The sequence below is a fragment of the Lepidothrix coronata genome, unplaced genomic scaffold (genome assembly GCF_001604755.1).
Source record: "Lepidothrix coronata isolate B3197 unplaced genomic scaffold, Lepidothrix_coronata-1.0 Scaffold330, whole genome shotgun sequence".
Taxonomy (NCBI): domain Eukaryota; kingdom Metazoa; phylum Chordata; class Aves; order Passeriformes; family Pipridae; genus Lepidothrix; species Lepidothrix coronata.
The window spans coordinates 75,018-95,511 of record NW_016690510.1 but is presented as its reverse complement, the minus strand read 5'-3'; the positions used below and the strand labels follow the sequence as shown (position 1 = coordinate 95,511).

The window sequence follows — 20,494 nt, the reverse complement described above, 5'->3', positions numbered from 1 at the left end:
CATCTGTTGGGAGCTGCTTCAGTGCAGTCCAACGACGTGTCACCACAGAACAAATGAAGGTTAAATCAAGGCTCATAAAGCATGTGTATAGATTCCATTTTACAAGTCTTGGCTTACTGAGACCTCTAGTGCAGCTACAGCAGCTTTTGCTTTGAACATGTACCTGTGGTCCTTGTTTATAAATCAGAGACATCTCTGGACCCAAGAAGTTCCCCTCTCTTGGCAGCAGCAGACAGGTAACACAGCTCTCCTCTTGAATGCTCGACTACTGCCTGTCATGCTGGCTGTCATCCCAGTGTCCCCAGGCCCTCCTCAGGATTTAACATTCCCAAAGAACTCAGTGTAAGATTGTATCCTGCATTTATTATTGCCACTCAGATCTGAAATGCAGTGATTTGTTGCCAAGTCTTTGGTAGGAGTAAGGAAGAGCAGGATGAACAGCTGTAGCCTCAGACAGGACTCCCTGACCTCACCATTTTCAGAGCTACTTTGCAATCCTTTCAACTCACCAACACTTCCTACAACCCAGAGAGCAGAACAAACAGACAAGCATTAATCTATTCTTGTTTAACTCTTGTGACCCATTAGCTTTTTGAGCAATCGCTTCCCTATGGGTTGCTTTTACTCCCCCACTCCACCTCACAACTTTGGAGTACTCCGCTGTGAGATATTCATCCAAGTGACTTTTCACTGCTATCTACACTTTTCTGCAGAACTAAGTTGGAAGCATTTATACTATATAATAATATATAGTATACAATAATTTATCTGCATTATTTTATCAGAAACTACTTTTTTTGTTCTCCTCTCAGATCGTTGCTAAAAACAGTGAAAAACCTGAAGGTTCTGCTTTATCTACTGGAAGCAGCTTCTGTTGTGACATTTGTCCTATGACTGACACACAGTGCTTCCACAGCAGCAGTCACAACTTCGATAGGCCCTTTAGGAAAGAAAACCAAGGAAATGCTCTACCCAAAAAGTCAAAGTCAGTCAGCTGGCACTGGAGGAAGCACTGCAAGGGAGCACAGCTCCTACGTTTGTCCTGTCCTTCCTCTCCCCTGGCAGCATGTGGTCCTGGAGAGCCTGCTGGGCTACATGAACCCTTCACATGACCAGTGCAGCCATTCTCATGTGTCATGATAACTCATGATCAAAAGAATCTATTTGGTTTGATTTGCTACCTTTCCCTTTAGTACTTTTTAGTTGTTTAATAATAAATTAAAAATTTGTTTTATTCAAGCTTCTGTGGCACAGGGTGAGGTTTAAACACCAACTTTTTCAAAAATCTGTTATTGCAAACAAAATAAGTTTAGTTGGTTAGTCTGCAAGAAACTTGCAAGGACAAAATAACTCATAGTCCAGAAATCCTACATTACTGAGTCTCATTATTAGACAATTCAGGGAGAAGGAAAAAGCCACACCTGACCCACTGTGTTGCAGAGGACACATGCTGGCGTTCCATAGATCTACTTTGTGTTTCTGACTTTGATATCCACAACCCTTTCAATTTGTGTCTGCCACCATCTACAACAGAAGCATCAGTGGCTTGTTCCCCCTTCTGTCACCTGCTGGAAACCCGGTGTTGGCTCTGGCTGAGCAGAGGTGTCCCAGGTGTGAGGGTCCTGCTCACTGCTTAGTGCCTGCAGAGCTCAGTACTCACCACTTCATGTAACCCTCAAGTTCTGCCACAGCTTTGGCTGTACTGAGGAACTGAACCTTCAGCAGGAAGGGTTGATCCTCACTCAAAGCTCAGCCACTGCAAGCCCCAACTACCACAGCTCACAAAACAAGACAAGATTGTTCTTCCCTCTTTATTGACTGATGGATTCTCAGGCAGATCTGTTAATTACACTGTTAAATAATAGTTAAAAACAAACCAAGGCCAGAGGAGTTTGAAGTGAAGTATCTAAACTGAAGCAGAAATTGGGAAGGAAGAGGCAGGAGAAGCTGGGCTGGGGTCTCCACCTGTGTTACACTGCAGCTCAGACACCCTGACGGCCGCTGCCGTGACCCTGGGCCATCAGATTCCAGGGCCTGGCTCGGATGGGACATCATCTTAATATGGAAACGGTTGCCCAAATGTAGCCAGACTGGGAGAGAAGAGCTCTGTCCAGACACAGAGGTGCAAGGCAAGTCGAGGGGAAGCAGTATTGCAGCAATCCTAGAACAAAGCCAGCGAGAGCAGCAGTCCCGCTCCTGCCGGCGGGCGGGTGACTCGTGGCCACCGCCGGCCCCACAGAGCACCGGGGCCAGGGGCTCCTCAGCTCATACGTTGTGGGTCCGTTTGGTGAGCTGCGGGTCCTCATCCACCAGCTTTGACTTGAGATGTTCCTTGTAGGCAAGGATGTCCCCTTGCCACTTGGTGATTGTCTGCTTCTCACAGACCCAGATCTCCTGCGCAACCTGAGAACAAGCACACGAGGAGGAGGAGGAGAGGTTTGCAGTACAGCATTTTATAATCTTATCAAAATGATAAAGTTAACTAAAAACTATTCTCTGAAGTCTGGCAAGAAAAGTTCAGTAACTCTCACATTTCAACTACCAAACAAAGCATCTACAGAGAAACATCTTCCTTGTTTTTTTCTGCATAATTTATACAAGATTTTATAACTGAAAATCCTGGACCCCTCTACATTTCTGATTTCGTTCATGCATTAAGAAGAAAAGCCTTTCTTGCTAAACTGGGAATTGAAACAAAAGTAGTTCTTGACCTGAACTACTTGGATATAACACACTGAAAAATAAAATTATACCTGAAGTTGCGGCCAAAGCTATAGCTGACAAATCAGTATTTGACATTTGTGTTAGGTTTTTTTCTATATTTCAAGTTCCTAATATTTTCCTGGGCTATCTCAATAATTGTTTAACATGAACACAGTAAAGGAATTGTGTGCAGTGATTTTTTTTCACTCACCCATCTTTTTGGGATATGTAAAAGCCAGTGAGTTGAAAACACCTTGTTTTAATTACTTCAAGTGTTAAAAAGGTGCTCTGACAAAATTCATGACTTTTGTTACCTGCTGGATGAGTCTGAAGTCATGGCTGACAAGCATCATTCCTCCTTCAAACTCATTGATAGCATCTGCCAGAGCATCTATGGTTTCTATGTCCAGGTGGTTGGTGGGCTCGTCCAGGAAGAGCATGTGGGGGTTCTGCCAGGCCAGCCAGGCGAAGCACACACGGCACTTCTGCCCATCCGAGAGGTTCCTGATGGGGCTCACCTGCCCAACACAGACACAGCTCGGGCTCTGCAGGCACCTCACAGCCTGCCACCCTGACCCAGAACACTTGGGTCTCACCCTGGGCTCCCAGCAGCTCCATGACACAAGAGGACAAATGTTCAGTCAGCCTTATACCTACACTGAGCTTCTCCCACCCATGGAACAAGGGAATTCCAGGGGCTTCTGAAGAATGAGTCTCCCCAGCAAGACCCAGCTTGTGCCAAAGATGTGCAAGGACAGTTGACTGGGGTCTGACTGGTGTTCAATGATATAACCAAAAAACTACTCTCAACTTCTGCAGTGATAAATGGCAAAAACAATGCAAAAATCAACACTAAACTGCAGTGACATTGACACCTCCTGTCACACACGTGACGTATGATGTACAGGAGCACGTCATGCTCGGACTTACTAGTACCACTGGTGAGCCTCTTGTCTGAACCAAGGGGACCTCCCACCCAGCTGAGATCTTCTAACACTTCTGGCTGGTATTCATCTCAGAAATGAGAGATAAGCGAACTAGTTCAAGTTACAATTAAAGTGTGCTCAGGTCTAGCACAAGTTAGTGTAGTGTAGTGTAGTGTTGTGTACACAACTTGTCTTTTTTTCACCCAGATTCTGAGGGGGTCACCCGTTCCAACCCAAGTCTTGCTGTGAGCCATTTTTTTCTCCCATTTCAAAGGATTGGATTTTGATGCTACGGTGAGCCATGCTGCATACTGTATCACACTGTCAGACATCAGTGGAGGAACAGAAAACACAGCAGCTCTACTCCCCTAATGAGCAAAAAGCAAACCTCAACAGCTCACACTTACCTGCTGCTTCCCTGTCAGACCATATCTGCCAATGATTTTCCTCATCTCCTCCTTCTCCTTGATCTCTGGGTAGCATTTCAGCATGTACTCCAGGGGTGAGAGGTCTAAGTCCAACTGCTCTTGCAAGTGCTGCCAGAGAAGAAAAGTCAGCTTCAGGCTGTGCAGGGCACCCACTTCATGGCCCAAAGCACATCCCCCCTTACACCTCACACCCCTCTGGTACCAGCTGAGCGGCAGAACACAAGAGCCAATAATCCTACCCACAGGATAGGCCCTGCGCTGAACTATTATGGGACAGCTTTAATTTCAGGAGCAGAGTGCTGTTTCAGAATAGCAGGTTTGTCCACCACCAAACACAAGGCAACCAGCTCTGCCATTAGCAGGTGGGAGGCTGAACGGGAAGGACCACAGTCAGCAGGGTAAGGACATGAGCTGGAGCCCATTCCATGGACAGTTCCTTCCCCCTTCTCTGGGTACAGAAGGGCAGCAGTGGGAGGGGCCTTAGAAGAAGAACTAGAGGGGCAAGTTTCCTCATTCCTGACAGCTTTTTCCTCTACATTCCCTGTCCCTGGGGGCTGCTGCAGGGAGTACCTGGTGGTATCTACCGATCTTCACATGTGAGTGCTTGCGAATCATCCCATCTGTGGGCAGCAGCTAGAAAGGGAAGATAAAATCATTTCAGCAGGAAATCTCTCCTCTTGCTGTATGTCAGAAATACAGAATCCAGCCATCTCCACTCTGGCACAGGGGAGGCAGCCTGAACACGTAATCTGAGAGAAAAAGCCCTATACTGCAACGAGACCTCAGGATTTCCAAGGCCTGAGACTGGGGTGTTCTGGCAAATAAGTGCAGCTTTGTTGAAGACTATCCCAAGAATAAAGGTCCAGAGCAGGGTAGACAATGCAGGAAGCAAACCTCTCCTGTGAGCAGTTTCAGCAGTGTTGACTTTCCGGCTCCATTGGGTCCAACGAGAGCTACACGGGTATCCAGGTCAATCCCAAACTCCAAGTTATTATAGATCCATGGCTGAAAACCACAAAAATCATACCACATATTATGCTTTTTCACTGCTCCCCAGACCCCTCTGCTGCACCTGTAATGCTCTGTCCTCAGCAGACCCAGCATTAACACTGCCAAGGAGTTTGCTCCACTAGTCATATGCTGCAGCCTGATCAGGAAGCTCAGCCAAATGCCTCCCACTCCCAAACCAAGCAGAAGCACAAGGGATCTGTGTATGCACACTCCCCATACTCACCCCATCCTTGCTGTATCTGAAGCTGACATTCTGCACCATGATGACAGGAGGGGGGATTTTCCCACAGGGTGGGAAGTAGAATGACAAAGTCTGTTAACACAGAATATCCACCTGTGAGACACCCCGGAGCACGAGACAGCCCGGACATTCTGGTACAACCATCCCTCACTACCAACATCAGCTGCAGACCAAGGCACCAGACTGCAACTTTTTATAAGCCCCTCTATCAACTTACTCACAGGTATATTCTGATGAGCTGCTTGCAAGCTCATCTGCTGCCTAACAAGTCCCTATTTTTTCCCCCTTGAAGTAAATGTGGGCTTGTACTCTTCAAACAAGTAGGAGTTGCTCTGAGAATCCTCCCCCATCTCCTATGAGCCTTTGGCACCCATTTCTGATATCTGTATCTGCAAAATAGCCTCAATGGTATGACAATTCCACTTTCCTCCCCTAAAAATTCCTCCTCCTCTTCCCACTGTTCAGCATTATTCCATGCTGAGTACAGGGATCCTTGGCATCAGGAAGGGTATCTTGTTCTTGCTCCCAGCTTTGTCAGCCATTCCTTCTGTCTGCTAAAGATCATTCTACTTCTGTAGCCCAGGTTTCCAACGCTGATCCCTAGATGCAATCCCATGTGTGATCCTACCTTATCATTCACAACTCTCTCTGTCAAGCCAGAAGCCATCATCTTTTGAAGAGTCTTCTCCTTGCTCTGAGCTTGCCTGGCCAGCTTTGCACTGCCATGGCCAAATCGTGCAATGTAATTCTGCAACAAAGCAAAGTCAGCCAAAAGCCACAGAGACAAGGTTGAGAAGGGGCAGGCATGCCCACCTGCATGGGTAGGAAGGTGCTTATGCAGCCAGGCAGGTACCTTCATATGGGCGATCTGATCTTGCTCCCAGTGGAATCGCTTCATTTGATTTTCTTCTAGTTCCAAACGAGTCTTTACATACTGATCATAATTTCCCTGGAAAGAGACCATGGGATATCAGATGTGCCCAGAGAACAGCTCCTGTTTCTGCTGGTGGCACGGGGCACAATTTACTCACTGTGTAGTACTTGAGTTTGCGGTTGTGCATGTGGATGATGTTGGTGCAGACGCCATTCAGGAAGTCCTGGGAGTGGGATATCAGCACAAGGATCCGCTTGAACCTGCGGCACCACGTAAGTTGTTAGAGACTAAGCCAGGAAAAGAATTCCTGTTTGTTGGCCTTGATGGTGACAAAGGCTTCACATGCACCAGATTTCTCTTGCCTTCAATCAGATTAAGAACAAAAAGGTCACAGCCTGGGAGATGCTCTAGGAAACTGGCAGGAAAGCAGCTACAACCAGCTGCTGGGAGTAAATCCTGCCAACACCTTTCACTGTGGTAAAACACCCCGCACCACTGGACCAGTCTTTGTCTGTTGTCACAAGGAGCCCAGGGCTGGCTGCCCATGTGGCAGGTGACTCATGCTACTGATGTAGCTGACTTCATTAGCATCACACTTCCAAGAAGTTTCAACCTTCACTGCTCACTTTCCCTTTTGTGTAGACTCCCATCTGTTAGGCACCTTGTGCCTGGCTCCACTCCAATTCCGTACAACGATGGGTCAATGCCTCCCAAAAAGAAGTTCAAACTACTTCCCTAAAACATCTGACTTTTAAAGGAAGGATGCAAAAGATTTAACTGACAAAGCCGATGGAAAAACCTCTGCAAAGGCAAAGCCCCTCTCACAATACAGTCCTTTTAATGTACACCCCAGATAACCTGAGTTTCATAACTATTCCTAAGCTTTTTGCCTTACACCTTCACATTTTACCTTTGTTTACGAAAACCAGTCACCAACACAATAGATGAAACCAGCACACTCAGATACTACAGTTCAGCTAAAACAGAGAAACGGTGGGCGGGGAGATGAGCTGGGAGCCAGGTCTAGAAAGCTCATGCTACTGGTACAGCACACGGTGCTTGTACACAGGCTGCCAAGGCCTGCTCCTGGCTTTCCAGGAAGCCTCTTTAACTTGGGAGTACAACCCAGCATTTCTCATTTCTTCAGTGACAGGGAGACGGGGCCTGTCTTGAATTTGTTACCCTTGCATCAAGAATCCCACACAGCAGCAAGCAGAAGATGTCACTGCTACCACAACACAGTTATGTACCCACAAGAACCATAGACAGTTACTCCTGCAGCACTTGCTCACATGCTGACAAGATGTTCCAGCAGAAAAGTGCAACCCACAGAAGCAGCAAACTCCTCTGTGCTTACGTTTTCAGCTCTTCCTCCAACCACACACAGGCATCCAAGTCAAGGTGGTTTGTGGGCTCATCGAGCAGCAGCATGAAAGGCCGAATGAAGAGGGCTCTGCAAGGACAGGGGAGATGACGGCGTAGGGTGAGTGCGGGTAACCCAAAATCTCTTAGTTCTGCTCTGAGTTCTCAGAACTGTGTCCATGGCTCTTCAGAGTCAGGAGCAGGCGGGCATTCTCCCAGGAGGCAGCAGGCACTATAGCACTCACCTGGCAAGCGCCACCCTCATTCGCCAGCCACCACTGAAGTCCTTCAGCTTTTTCCTCTGCATGGCTGGCGTGAACCCCAAGCCGTGAAGGATACGTGAGGCCCGTGCTTCTGCCTTATCAGCATCCAGCTCCTCCAAACGTTCATATAGCTCCAAGAGTTTCTCACATTCCGCTGAAAGAGAGCCTGCCTGTCAGCACCTCTGCCAGTAAAGGGCTCTCAGCTGCACCTCTGCACAGCTAGGAAAGCTCACAAGCCCTCTGCCCTACTTCTATTCAGCACCCTCCATTCCCAAGCCTGAGATGCTTCTTAAGAAGCTGCATGGAATAATTCATCCAAAGAATTGTCATTCCATTAGCGTCACTGCCATGTGGCAGCTGGGGGAAATAGGTACCACAACATGTGAAAACTCCGCCAAGGAACCCAAATTTTCTTTGGTGGGGAAGGAAATGGAGGAAATGTCCCCTGGGACTTGGAGAAGCTTTACCGTCTTCATGAGCCAGACGTTCTGCCTCTCGCTCCAGCATGGCCCTCTCTGTATCCACCTCCATCACACACTGCAGAGGGGTCTTGTCACTGGGGGGCATCTCTCGCGTCAGGTGATAGATGTCAATATGCTCTGGGATGGGCACTTCTCGCTTCCCAATAGCTGATAAAAGCATGGATTTCCCTGTGTGCAGATAACCACTCCACAATTAATTGTTGGATTCAGTGAGATCCAATGTCACAGCGAAACAGAAGAAATGCACTCAGATCCCATTGACTCCCTCCCTTTTCAAGCCCAGAAAATCCTGAGCAATTTCTTGCCCAAGAGGCCAGAAGACTTGGAGACACAGCAAAGCCCACTGCCTCACTGTGACAAGCTGCCCTCACAGCTAAGGCTCACCACCCCAAGGACAGGACTGAGACATGAAGAAGCTTTTTGGAAACCACTTCACTTCAGCCCTTGCTCAGATTTAGAGAACTTTGTTGTACTTCCTGCTGTCTAACCAGGTCTAACAGCTGTTACCAGGGCCCCATATTCCAAAGACTTCTAACATAGAGGGAAGTAAAGTACTCATCACTAGAGAACACTAGTGTTTTCCTGAAGGTTAAAGCAGCTGGTCACTCTTACTAGCACTTCTCTAATCACACCCATATTCTGCATCTCTCAATGTAGCGTCACCTTCTCCAGGCACTGTACAGTTGTTTTCCCAGTCAGGCCAAACCACACACTCTTTACTCCTCCATAATGTGCACATTCTTTGACCACTACCATCAGTATTCGGTTTACTGGCACGACTAAGCAAATCATGTAAACAGGAATCAGACAGATTTACAGATCCCAGACATCTCACCCAATTCTCCACCGAAACAAGTTCAAATGCACAGTCCAAAGCCAGAATGCACTCTCAGACTTCTATCAGCAATCCAGACATGGGAGAACACGAACTGCCATGGCCCAGCCATGTCTGTCCAACAGCCCTCTTTCCAGTTTCCAGCATCTCCCACCTGCACCTGCCCAGCTCCTCAGCAGCACAACACCCTCACTGAGATCCAGGGAGCCACGTCACTTCCCCACAGCTTACCAATGCCATTGAGTCCGATCAGGCCATAGCGTCTCCCAGAGTTCAGCTCCAGTTTGGTGTCACTCAGCAGCTCCTGGCCGTGGAAGGTCAGGGAGAGGTTAATGATGTGCACATCAGTGCTGTTGGGGTGGGAGGCCAGCACTCCTGTCACAGCTCGGGCAGCAGCTTTCTTCAATTCAAAGTCCTCCAGCTCCTTTGTAAGAGCATCCACCTCTATACGCAGAAAGATCAGAAGCGTTACTAATTTACAAATACAAGGGAAGCCATAAGCCCCTGTACAGAAAGGCCCAGGGGTACAAAAACAACTCCCAGCCTCCATTTCTATGGAAGAGTCGAGGACGCTCAGATGCAATGACACTCAGCGTTTCATCTTAGCAGATGGATATACATAGTCTAACAGGAGCTTCCACCTGCTGAATATCTAAATACCATATAAATGAAATAGGACCATCAGAATTAAGTCAGCAGCCAGAAGAGCGAGCCAGTTATCTGAGTGTCATGAGACTAACCCCTCCTGCAGGAAGTACTAGGATAGGAAGAGACCTTACAGAGTACTGCTTGCAAGCTTAAGGAAAGGGCTAGCCAAAATAAAATTGGCTAGAAAATGAATGAAGGGAAAGGTTAGAGAAGAAGCAGCAGCATTGGAACAGGCTCTACTCATTTTTGGAGAAGCTACTATGTCCATCTGCATGTTTCCCTCTTCCTTTCCTCCTACAGTAACAGCAAATCATACAGTCACAGAATCCTAGAATGGTTTGGGTTGGACCTTAAAGAGCATCTAATTCCAAACCCCCTGCCAGGGGCAGGGACACTTTCCACAAGCCCAGGTTGCTCCAAGCCCCAACCAACCTGGCCTGGAACACTTCCAGGGATGGGGCAGCCAGAGCTTCTCTGTGCAGCCTGTGCCAGGGCCTCGCTACTCTCTTTCCTGTCATGCTGACCTTCTTTTGCAGCCCAACTTCACTGCTCGGTGAGATGCTGCCCTTGGAAGCAGCAAATGGCACTGGGGATCTCGGCAGCGCCGCTGCTGCTCAGAGCAGAGAGCTGAACGACAGCCTGGCTGCTAGTATCTAGTGCTCCTGGCAAAATCACCCACTCAGCCAAATCACTGTGAACACCACAGAAAATGTGCCTCAGCCAAGGAGCACAAAATGTCACTGGTGGTCACACGGGACCCCTCTGGACAGTGCCACAGAGCAGGAAGCAAAGAGGGGCAAGGGCGTTTTCCCCCTGATGTGTAAATAGCTCATGGAGAACTCCCAATAAGAAACATGCCAGTATCGACCCATATGGAATCACAGGATCTCCTGAGCTGGAAGGGATCCCCCAGTATCACCCAGTCCAGCTGGGTATCCTGGCCTGGCACAGGATACCCAAACAATGTCACCATGGCCCAAGAGCACTGTCCAAACGTTCCTTGAGCTCTGCCAGGCTTGGGGCCATGACACTACTGCCCTAGGGGGCTGTTCCAAAGCCTGGTATAGGTTGGATATGAGAAAAGGTTCTTTCCCCAGAGGGTAGTGGGGCACCGAACAGGCTCCCCAGGGCAGTGGGCACAGCACCAAGGTTGCCAGAGCTCCATGAGTGTTTCGATGATACTCTGGGGCACATGCTGGGATTGCTGGGGCTGTTCCTGTGCAGGGCTAGAAGTTGCACTCGACGATCCTTGTGAATCCCTTCCAACTCGGCATATTCTGTGACTGTGACCCCCTCCGGGGGGAAGAGCCTTTCCCAGATTCCCGCCGGTCCCGGCACAGGCCCCGCCGCTCCCACCGCCCCGCCCGCCCCGGGCTGCACCAATAGGGAGGCGATATGCAAATGACAGAGAGGGACAGAGAGACAGAGAGAGAGAGAGAGAGAGAGAGAGAGAGCCCCGCAAGGGCAGAGACAGAGAGTCAGCTTCACACGGGGCGGGGAGAGGGGGAGAGAGGCAGAGCGAGAGAGAGGGCGAGCGAGAGCGAGAGCCCCGCACGGGGGGAGAGCCCCGTGGCTGCGAAAGCAAGCTGTCCCTCGGTAAGCGTTACCTATGTCCTTCAGGGCCGACAGCGCCCTCTGACAAAGTCTCTCTCTTTAACAGACACAAAGTCTCTTTTAGAGACAGGCTCTCAGACTCTGCAAACCAGGTACGTCCCAGAGAAACAGGTGAGGAGAGGGTGAGAGCAATAGCAGTAAGAACAGAAAGAATTCAAGTGCTGCAGTGGTCCCTGCAGCAAGAAAGAAAACCCCAAACAAAACAAAACACCAAAAAAAAAAATCCAAAAAGGTCTGGGCATCAAGTAGATGCCCAGAAGATCGGGACAGTGTCTGTCTGAGGGGGGAGACATCATCAGCCCTTTCCATCTTCACACTGCCGTGCCTCGACCGAGGGCCACGGGCATCCTTCACACACACGGCCCATGTGGAGCCCCCGGGGGGTCCTGCTGCCCCGGGGCAGAGTGGCCCAGACGGCAGCTGCCGCAGCCGCCCGGCTCGGCGCAGCCCGTGCCCGAGGGGTTTCATCCGAAGAGAATCAATGTCCCGGCTCACCCAGCCGGGGCACCGCCGAGCCCCAGCCGGGCCCCCCACCACGGGACACCCAGGGCAGACACGGGACTGGCCGCCCCCTCACCTGGCAGCGCCGTCCCGTTGGCCTCCGGGGGCCGGACCTCCTGCGGCTCCGTCCCGGCATCGCCGTTCTCCTCTGGGGCCCGGCGCGGCCGCTGCCGGGCCTTGGCCGCCTCCTTCTTCTTGGCCGCCTTCTTCTTGGCCAGGTCGGAGGGCATGGCGCGGGGGGGGGCTGAGATGGAGGGGAGACAGGCGCCGTTAGGCCGCGCCGCCCCGAGTCGCCCCGCCCCCGTTCCCCGCCCCGGCGGCCCCGCGAGCCGGCGGCCCCGGCCCGTAGCACGCTGCGCCGCCCGGTCCTGTCGAGGGCTCCCGCCCGCCCGCCCGCTGGGCTGCCCGCGCTGCCCGGCCCGGCCGCTCCCGCCCCGCGCCCCCCGGGCCCGCGCGCACCGGCCTCTCGCGCTTTCCTTCTGTCGCAACAGCCCCACCGCGACCGCGTGCGCGCGCCCCGCCCCCCCAGCGCGCCGGCCAATAGCAGCGCCGAATGTCACCAGCCCCCCCCGGCGCGCCGGCCAATCGCAGCGCCGAGTGTCACCCGGCCCCCCCCGGCGCGCCGGCCAATCGCAGCGCCGAGCGTCACCGGCGCCGGGCGGCGCTCGGCCCTGGGCGGCCGCCGCGCCTCCCGGCGTGCCCCGAGCCGGCCCCGCCCCGCCCCTGCGGTACCATAGAGGCGGGGGGGCGGAGCGGCCGCCCGGCACCATCGAGAGCGGAGCGGAAGCGGAAGGGCGAGGGGCGATGCGGCGGGTGAGGTGGCAGCGGCGCAGCGCGGACGGGACGGACCCGCCGCCGTCTCCCGCGCCCTCGGCCCGGAGCCCCGGCCCGCCCTCGGTGCTGCCGCCGGCCTGCGGGTGAGAGAGGCCCGCTCGCCATGTCCCCCGGGAGCTCGGTCCGGCCGTAGCTGCCGCGATGCGCTTGGGCGCGGTGCTGGGCGCGCTGCGGCCCGCGCTGCCGCTGCTGCTCGGGCTGTCCCTCGGCTGTAGCCTGAGCCTCCTGCGTGCCTCCTGGAGCCACGGCGCGGCCGAGGAGCGATGCCTGGCACCGGGCCGACCCGCGCCGCCCGCCCGCGGGGCTCCGCCCGAGGCAGCGGAGGGGGGGCCGGGCCCGGGCCACGAAGACTTCAGGCCCCGCATTGTGCCGTACTACAGAGACCCCAACAAGCCTTACAAAAAAGTGCTCAGGTAAGTTCTGTGCTTTTTGGCCCGGCTTTCCTTCAGGGAAAATAGTCACGTGTGGGTGGTATTTGGGGTTCTAAATCTCGGCGTGAGTGAACAGGTTCAAGGTGGAATTTGCTGTTTGAATTACCTTGTGTAGGAACAACGTGATGCAACAAGGCGATGGCCAAGATTGTCACCTTAAAGGAGTGGAAGACACTTGTTTAGGAAATTAACCTGAGGGGGGGAAAAAAGGCAACAAAAGTGCCCAAGAAGATTGAGAATATTTCTTTTCAATACGGGAGGCATTCTGCCCCTCTGCCCCCTCAGGTGAGACCCCACCTGCAGAGCTGCCTCCAGCCCTGGGGCCCAGCACAGGAAGGACATGGAGCGGTTGGTGCAAGTCCAGAGGAGGCACCAAGATGGTCAGAGGGGTGGAGCACCTCTGTTATAAGGAAAGACTGAGAGAATTGGGATTATTCAGATGGAGAAGAGAGGGTGGGGTGACCTGACTGTGGCCTTCTAGGACCTGAAGGAAACCTGCAGGAGAAATGGAGAGTGACTATTTACAAGGGCCTGGAGGGACAGGAAAAAGGGCAATGGCTTCAAACTGACAGAGGGCAGGGTTAGATGGGATATTGGGAAGGAATTCTTCCCTGTGAGGGTGGTGAGGCCCTGGCACAGGTTGCCCAGAGGAGCTGTGGCTGCCCCATCCCTGGAAGTGTTCCAGGCCAGGTTGGACAGGGCTTGGAGCAACCTGGGCTAGTAGAAGGTGTCCCTGCCCATGGCAGGGGGTGGGACTGGATGAGCTTTGAGGTCCCTTCCAACCGAACCGTTCTGGAATTCTATGGTTCTTTTGTTACCTCTGTCTAATAGAACACGTTAAATTACTCTTCAAAACTTTTCTAAGCAGTCTATTCATTAAGGAAATTTTGAGCAATTTACAGTAATCTATCGATGTAATGTAATACACTGCAATAATGTATTGTACGAAACTTTCCTGCCTCACCGTCCAGGGGCCACTCTGGGGGTCACACTGGCACCACCCAGACTGTCACTGCTGGGACCGGGGTCCCTTCGCAGTGGTGGCTCTGGTGACCCAACAGGTACCCCCTCGGCTCCTTCCACAACCCACAGTCACACTGTCAGACAAGTTCCCTCGACCCCAGGCTCCCTGTAGCAGAGTTTCTTTGGTTCCTTTAGGTATTTTATTTGTGGTGCAGCAACATCAGAACAGCTCAGGCTGGTGCCTCTGCAGAGGGACTCTGAGCAAAGGGACCCCTGGGCTGTTGTACCCTCACAATCTCTCTACATGCTCTTCACGTGCGTCCTCATGTGCCTTTTGGTCCAATGGTGAGCTTTGGTCTGGGGTCTTCTCTTTGTTCACCAGGTCCTGCAGGGCTTTGGACCCTTTGTTAGGCCAAGGCCAGCAACTGTTGCTGGCTCATGGCCTGGGGCTCCAGTGATCTCCTGCCACTTGGGGCCCCACGTGCAGCTGGCACACCCCAGCCCCCAGCACTAGGGACTCCTTAACAGTCCTTCCTGTGGTTTAATTGAGCAAACCTCCTAAGCTGCTGGTGGTTAGCTCTGTGGTATTTTAATTTTAATTACACTGGCATGGTTTTCTAGCTCACATAAATGATGTGAGATTGTAGCTGCCTTGAAGGAAGCAAGTGTTTTCACAAAATGGGATTTTCACTAATGAGTTTTCTCTTAAAGCTTTGCATCTAGGCTTGACTGTTTCACCATGGGTTGACTCCAGCAAATAAGGATTTATCCCAAGTTACCATAATTCTTGATTTTTCTTCTCCAGCTCTTTGTCATATAGGTATGTCCTTCCTTTGGGGCCCCTGGTGGTCTAGTGGTTAGGGTGCAGGACTCTCACCGCTGCGACCTGGGTTCGATTCCCAGCCCCCGGGCAGATGGAGCTCGTCAGCCTTGTAAGGCAATCCATCTAAGAGAAGGTCACTCTAAACAAACCTACGTCCTGAGACCCTCACTGCCACTGTCCAAGCTTGCTCGGCCCTGGCAGATGAACCTCAGGATTAAAGGGTGGGCTCAGTTCAGCGCACGCTGTGTCTCACCTAAAAAATCCACTGCGCAGGCTCGAAGGGTTAATGACCTTTCCCAAATCTTCGCTCGTGAAGACTGGCCATTATATATATATGTCCTTCCTTTACAGAACTCGCTATATCCAGACAGAATTGGGATTCCATGAGAGACTGTTTGTGGCTGTGCTGACCTCCAAGGCCACCATGAACACGTTGGCAGTGGCAGTGAACAAGACAGTGGCCCACCACTTCCCACGCCTGCTGTACTTCACGGGGCTGCGCAGTGCCAAGGTGCCCCATGGAATGGTGCTGGTGGCCCATGGAGACGAGCGGCCCATTTGGCTCATGTACGAGACCATGAACTATATCCATCAGCATTTTGGTTCTGACTATGACTGGTTCTACATCATGCAAGATGACACCTATGCCCAGGCTGAGCAGGTCAAGGCTCTGGTGACGCACCTGAGCATTAACCAGGATGTGTACCTGGGGCGAGCGGAGGAGTTCATCGGGGGGGATGAGCAGGCCCGCTACTGTCATGGGGGCTTTGGCTACCTGCTCTCCCGTAGCCTGCTGCTGAAGCTCCACCCACACCTGGACAGCTGTCGTAATGAGATACTCAGTGTGCGGCCAGATGAGTGGCTGGGCCGTTGCATCATTGATTTCCTTGGCATCACTTGCGTTTCCCAGCTCCAGGTACTACCTCCCAGCTCAGGTTTTGTGTTAGCTGAGCCTGACAGAGCCCATGCTCTTACTTGGTCCCTGCTCTGTAGCAAAGTGGCTTTTTTGTGAGCTGCAGAGGAGGAAGGGGCTGTGTGCTATAGCAGCGTCGGGGAGGGGCCCAGAATCACAGCTGTGATGTTGAGATAGAGAGCACACACGTGACTTAATTTTTGGCCTACTACCAGGGTCTGACCCACAGGTTTTTGGAGGTAGGATAAAGGGCATGTTGGTACCAAGAAGAAAATGGAGGTTAGGGTGGGAGGGACGACTCGTACCTTTTTATCTCAGTCCATATGGAAAGAGGGGGGGGTGCATGTCTGGGGTGAGGGAAAGCTGCTCTGTGAACTCGGATTCCATTCCAGTCTTTCTGGCTTTTGTCTGCTTCAGGGCCAGCATTATCACACCTATGAACTGGCCAAGAATACTGAGCCAGAGAAGGAGGAAGAAGAGGAGTTCCAAGCAGCTCTTGCAGTGCACCCTGTTTCCGACATGACCCTGATGTACCGGCTGCACAAGCAGTTCAGCAGGATCCAGCTGGACAGAGCCTACCGGGAGATACAGGACCTCCAGGTATGTGGTGAGAAACACCTGCAAAAAGCCCTTGACCAAACAAATTTCCTTCTATTTTAGTGCAGTAGAGGAAGATTGTTGCTTCCATTTGTGGATGACTGTCAGCCAGACACAGGCTGCAGCCCTGTGTCTCACAAACAGCACTTTTGACACCCGAAACTGCTGGTGTGACATTTGTAGGTGGTGAGGTGGGCCTGGAGGGGAGCTGGCCTGGACCCCTTTGAGAACGTGGTGGGGCTCAGTTTGTGCTCTCTGTTTGCACAGATGCAGATCAGGAACTTGACAGCACTGACCCCTGCAGGCGAGGCAGGCGTGACCTGGCCTGTGGGAATAAACGCCCCGTTCCTTCCAAAGTCCCGCTTTGAGGTGATCAACTGGGACTACTTCACTGAGCAGCACCTCTTCTCCTGTCCTGACGGCTCCCCAAAGTGTGAGCTATCTGGAGCCAGCAAAGCAGATGTTGGTGAGATCATTGAGTCGGCGCTGGAGCAGCTGAACCGTCGGTACCAGCCCCTGCTCCGCTTCAGCAAGCGGCAGCTGCTCAACGGCTACCGGCGCTTTGACCCCACGCGGGGCATGGAGTACACACTGGACCTGCTGCTGGAGGCTGTCACCCAGAAGGGCCACAGTCACGTTCTGGCTAAGCGAGTGAGCTTGGTGCGACCCTTAAGTAAGGTGGAAATTATTCCCATGCCATATGTGACGGAGGCCACACGGGTGCAGCTGGTGCTTCCCTTGACAGTGCAGGACCTGGATTATGTGGCAAACTTCCTGGATATGTTTGCTATGAACACACTGGACACGCATGATAATGCCTTGCTGACTTTGCTTTTTGTCTACCATCCCTACGATGCCCAGAGAGTCGGTCAGGTGGATGTTTTTGCTGGAGTCAAAGCCATGGTAGGAGAGCTGGAGAAACGCTATGCAGAAGTTAAAATCCCATGGATTAGTGTTAAAACAGAGGTGCCATCACAAGTGAAGCTCATGGATATAGTCTCAAAGAAGCACCCTGTGGATACACTGTTCTTCTTGGCCAGTGTCTGGACAGAAATCAACATGGAGTTCCTGAACCGCTGCCGCATGAATACCATAAGCAACTGGCAGGTCTTTTTTCCTGTGCATTTCCAGGAGTTCAACCCCGCGCTGGTGTACCGTGGTGAGCAGACAGCTTCCTCCAGCACTGACTTCCTGAGGGATGGGCATTTTGACAGACATTCCTTTGCTGAGGCCTGCTTTTATAATTCTGACTATATGACAGCACGTACCAAGCTCGCAGCCGATATCCTGGACCGAGATGAGGTGCTGGAGAGCATGGAGGTATTTGATGTCTTCCTCCACTATTCTGGTCTGCACCTGTTCAGGGCTGTGGAGCCAGGGCTGGTGCAGAAGTACACCCTGAGGAGCTGCAACCCCCGGCTCAGTGAGGAGCTGTACCACCGCTGTGTGCTCAGCAACTTGGAAGGACTCGCGTCCCGCTCACATTTGGCCATGGCCCTCTTTGAGCAGGAACAGGCCAACAGCACTTGAGAGATGGAAACATCAAGAGCTTCTTAGCACCTTAACACTTGGCACTTTCCATCCCCTTTCCAGCCTTGCCATGGGTGAAGGGCATGTGAGGTCAAGGGAGGAGGAAGACTTTCTGGGCCCCACTCTGAGGCACACGGGCTACGGAGAGAGGCTGTTTCTGTGGAGGGGGTTTGGTTTGTTTGGTTTGGGTTTTTTAAATAAATTTAATTTTCTTTCCAGGCAGACTAATGTGGTCACTTGTAAACTTTGCAGCCTCTGGGATGAGGGAAGTGAGACAAGCTGCAGAGCTGACCTTAAAGCTGTGCAATTCTGCTGAGCAGTGCATGGAGAGAGCGAGCATGAGCTACATACTGGGACAAAGTTACCCTGACTTGGTACTCTCAGGGCTGTTGTTGCACCCTCCTATGTGTTTGTGTGTTTATGCATTCACTTTTTCAAGAGGCATAAACACAACTTGTCCAATTCAGCTGGGCAAAGCTGTTCAACCACTTTCACTTTGCTGTGTTTGACTCTTCCAGAGCTTCAGAGCTGTTCCAGTTTAAATGTCTTGGGGATGGAGACCCCACAATCCCTCCTGGCAGTATGCCCCTGTGTGTAGTAACTTTTACAGCCGAAAAGTTCTTTCTCATGTTTAAATGAAATTTTTTGCATTTCAGTTTGTGCCTGTTGCCTCTTGCAATGTCACCAGAGACCACTGAGCAGAAACTGTTTGTGTCTTCCTTACATTCTCCCATCACTGAGACACATGGATGAGACTGTGCTGAGCCTGTTGTCCAGGTGAAACAATCCCAGTTCTTGCAGTCTCACTGTTAGGACTGACACTCCCATTACTTAACATCTCCACGTTCCTTTGCTGGACTTGCTCCAGTATGTCCATGTCTGTCTTGCACTGGGGAGCCTAGACTGGACACAGGACTCCAGGTGTGTCTCACCTGTGCTGAGGAGATAGCTCATTGCCCTTTACCTGCTGGCCACAGCCCTCCTGCTGCAGCCCAGGATGCTGTCGCCACCTTTGCTTGGAGGGAACACTGCTGGCTTATGTTTAACCTGGTATCCATCAGGACCCCACTAATCTTTTTACTTTTCAGCTTTCCAGCATCATCTTTCCGGTGAATATCCCAGAAATCAAAGCCCCGATGTGAACTTGTGAGTTTGTGTGATGAGCCAGCAAGTGTGACTGACTCCCTTCGTGGCTGCAGGGGTGCTGCTGGAGAGAGGTTGTATTTCCTATACTCATCTCATGACGAGCACGAGGTGGAGCTCTGGTGTTGGCATCAAAAGAGATGCTGAAAAATTAGAAAAGCTTCAAAAGAAGTATTAAGAGTCAGGAACATTAGTTCAAATTGATAGAAGTCTTGGATTTGTTTGTTTAACAAGTAAGGCATGTCTTGATTACATTTACATGGGAAGAAGCCAGATCTCTGCAGTGTCTTAGGGGGATGTGTGTTTGTGGCTAAGCAAACATTCACAGAGTGAGGACAAGGGCAGCTACCTGGGAAACCCTCTGTTGTTAAAAGGGTTGTTTTGCACAGGGAGGTTATGATCCCAGTAGGAAAGGCGGTCGTACTGGGTAGAGTACCATTTAAAATGTGTGAGAGCTAACACGAGTGTACATCATCTCACATCCTTTAAAGTCAGGGAACCCCAAATGGTGCAGTGTCAAATAGGCCTCTGATCCACACCCAGCATGCCATGCAGACCCTACCTGCAGAGCAGGTTCTCCCTTTTTGGCCATTATAGCTATTATAGGATTGCCAGAAAACAGCTCTGTCTGTTATTCCTGCTGTCAGACAGAAAGGATGTTTGCCTGGGAATTTCTTGTCTCAATTTTAGACTGAGGTCAGGATACAGGAGTGGAGGAATGGCTGGTCTGGTCCGAGAGTTGCCTGCAGGCCTTTCTGTACGATGAGCTGGCTGAGGCTGTCCTGTGGGCAACGAATTTGTGCAGCAAACCCAGGCCTGCCTGTGAGCAGCACAGGCCTGTGCACGCTCGGGTTTGCAGCGGCTGCCGGGCGGGATCGGGTGCCACGGCAGAGACGGACAGAGCGAGAGCCCCGATGCTGCTCACCTTGGGATGGGGTGCTCGGTGTCTTGAATGCAAAGGAGATTCTGCTGCATGAAAAACAACCTCCTGGTGCCAGAGAGGGTGCAGAGCTTGAGAGAATCTGGAAGCTGATTCCATTATTTTTTAAAATCCAGCTCTTTGGGAAAGGAAAGGCAGAAAATACTATCAGCAAACTGCCCAGTCCATAAACTGGAGATTCTGGTTTTTACTGGTGAACACTCTGCATTCCAAGGTGAGATTAGGTGATATGAAATGACCAACTTGGGTCTTGTTTGGTGTAATGCTGGATCAATTCATTCAACATTTAATTTGATTATTTTCTTTCCTCTTTACAGCATTTGCCTTATGGCATTTTTAGTTTACTATTCCCAGGCTGTTCCAGCCCTCGTGTAACTGGGAAGGTGAACGAGTCTGCCCAGGGGAGCAGTTCTCCAGCCAGTGTTGTTTCAC

The 20,494-nt window shown here is 51.6% G+C and overlaps 2 protein-coding genes across 2 annotated transcripts; one reads left to right on the top strand and one right to left on the bottom strand.

Moving 5' to 3' along the window:
• Window positions 1-1,797: 1,797 nt before the first annotated feature.
• Window positions 1,798-12,417, bottom strand: ABCF2 (ATP binding cassette subfamily F member 2). The gene is made up of 15 exons (XM_017838293.1): window positions 12,348-12,417; window positions 11,965-12,132; window positions 9,357-9,569; window positions 8,276-8,458; window positions 7,791-7,962; window positions 7,541-7,636; window positions 6,341-6,443; window positions 6,163-6,258; window positions 5,938-6,057; window positions 5,292-5,381; window positions 4,952-5,062; window positions 4,628-4,690; window positions 4,037-4,165; window positions 3,018-3,221; window positions 1,798-2,403 (listed from the first exon to the last, which is right to left on the bottom strand). The coding sequence occupies exons 2-15, from the start codon at window positions 12,116-12,118 to the stop codon at window positions 2,266-2,268; spliced, it is 1,872 nt and encodes a 623-aa protein (XP_017693782.1). The 5' UTR covers window positions 12,119-12,132; window positions 12,348-12,417; the 3' UTR covers window positions 1,798-2,265.
• A 446-nt stretch (window positions 12,418-12,863) lies between these two features.
• CHPF2 (chondroitin polymerizing factor 2) lies at window positions 12,864-18,201 on the top strand. Its single transcript, XM_017838303.1, has 4 exons — window positions 12,864-13,135; window positions 15,291-15,855; window positions 16,270-16,452; window positions 16,717-18,201. Exons 1-4 carry the CDS (start codon window positions 12,864-12,866, stop codon window positions 17,977-17,979), a joined length of 2,283 nt encoding a protein of 760 aa, XP_017693792.1. The 3' UTR covers window positions 17,980-18,201.
• Window positions 18,202-20,494: the final 2,293 nt, after the last annotated feature.

What these genes read in the sequence shown, in the direction of transcription:
- ABCF2 (XM_017838293.1), bottom strand. Translation starts at nt 12,118, where the DNA reads ATGCCCTCCGACCTGGCCAAGAAGAAGGCGGCCAAGAAGAAGGAGGCG. An exon ending in CAACGGGACGGCGCTGCCAG is followed by an intron (nt 9,570 to 11,964) that starts GTGAGGGGGCGG and finishes TTCTGCGTATAG; the next exon opens with AGGTGGATGCTCTTACAAAG. An exon ending in ACTTCAGACTCATCCAGCAG is followed by an intron (nt 2,404 to 3,017) that starts GTAACAAAAGTC and finishes GCTTGTTCTCAG; the next exon opens with GTTGCGCAGGAGATCTGGGT.
- CHPF2 (XM_017838303.1), top strand. Translation starts at nt 12,864, where the DNA reads ATGCGCTTGGGCGCGGTGCTGGGCGCGCTGCGGCCCGCGCTGCCGCTG. An exon ending in CTTGCGTTTCCCAGCTCCAG is followed by an intron (nt 15,856 to 16,269) that starts GTACTACCTCCC and finishes TGTCTGCTTCAG; the next exon opens with GGCCAGCATTATCACACCTA. An exon ending in GGGAGATACAGGACCTCCAG is followed by an intron (nt 16,453 to 16,716) that starts GTATGTGGTGAG and finishes CTGTTTGCACAG; the next exon opens with ATGCAGATCAGGAACTTGAC.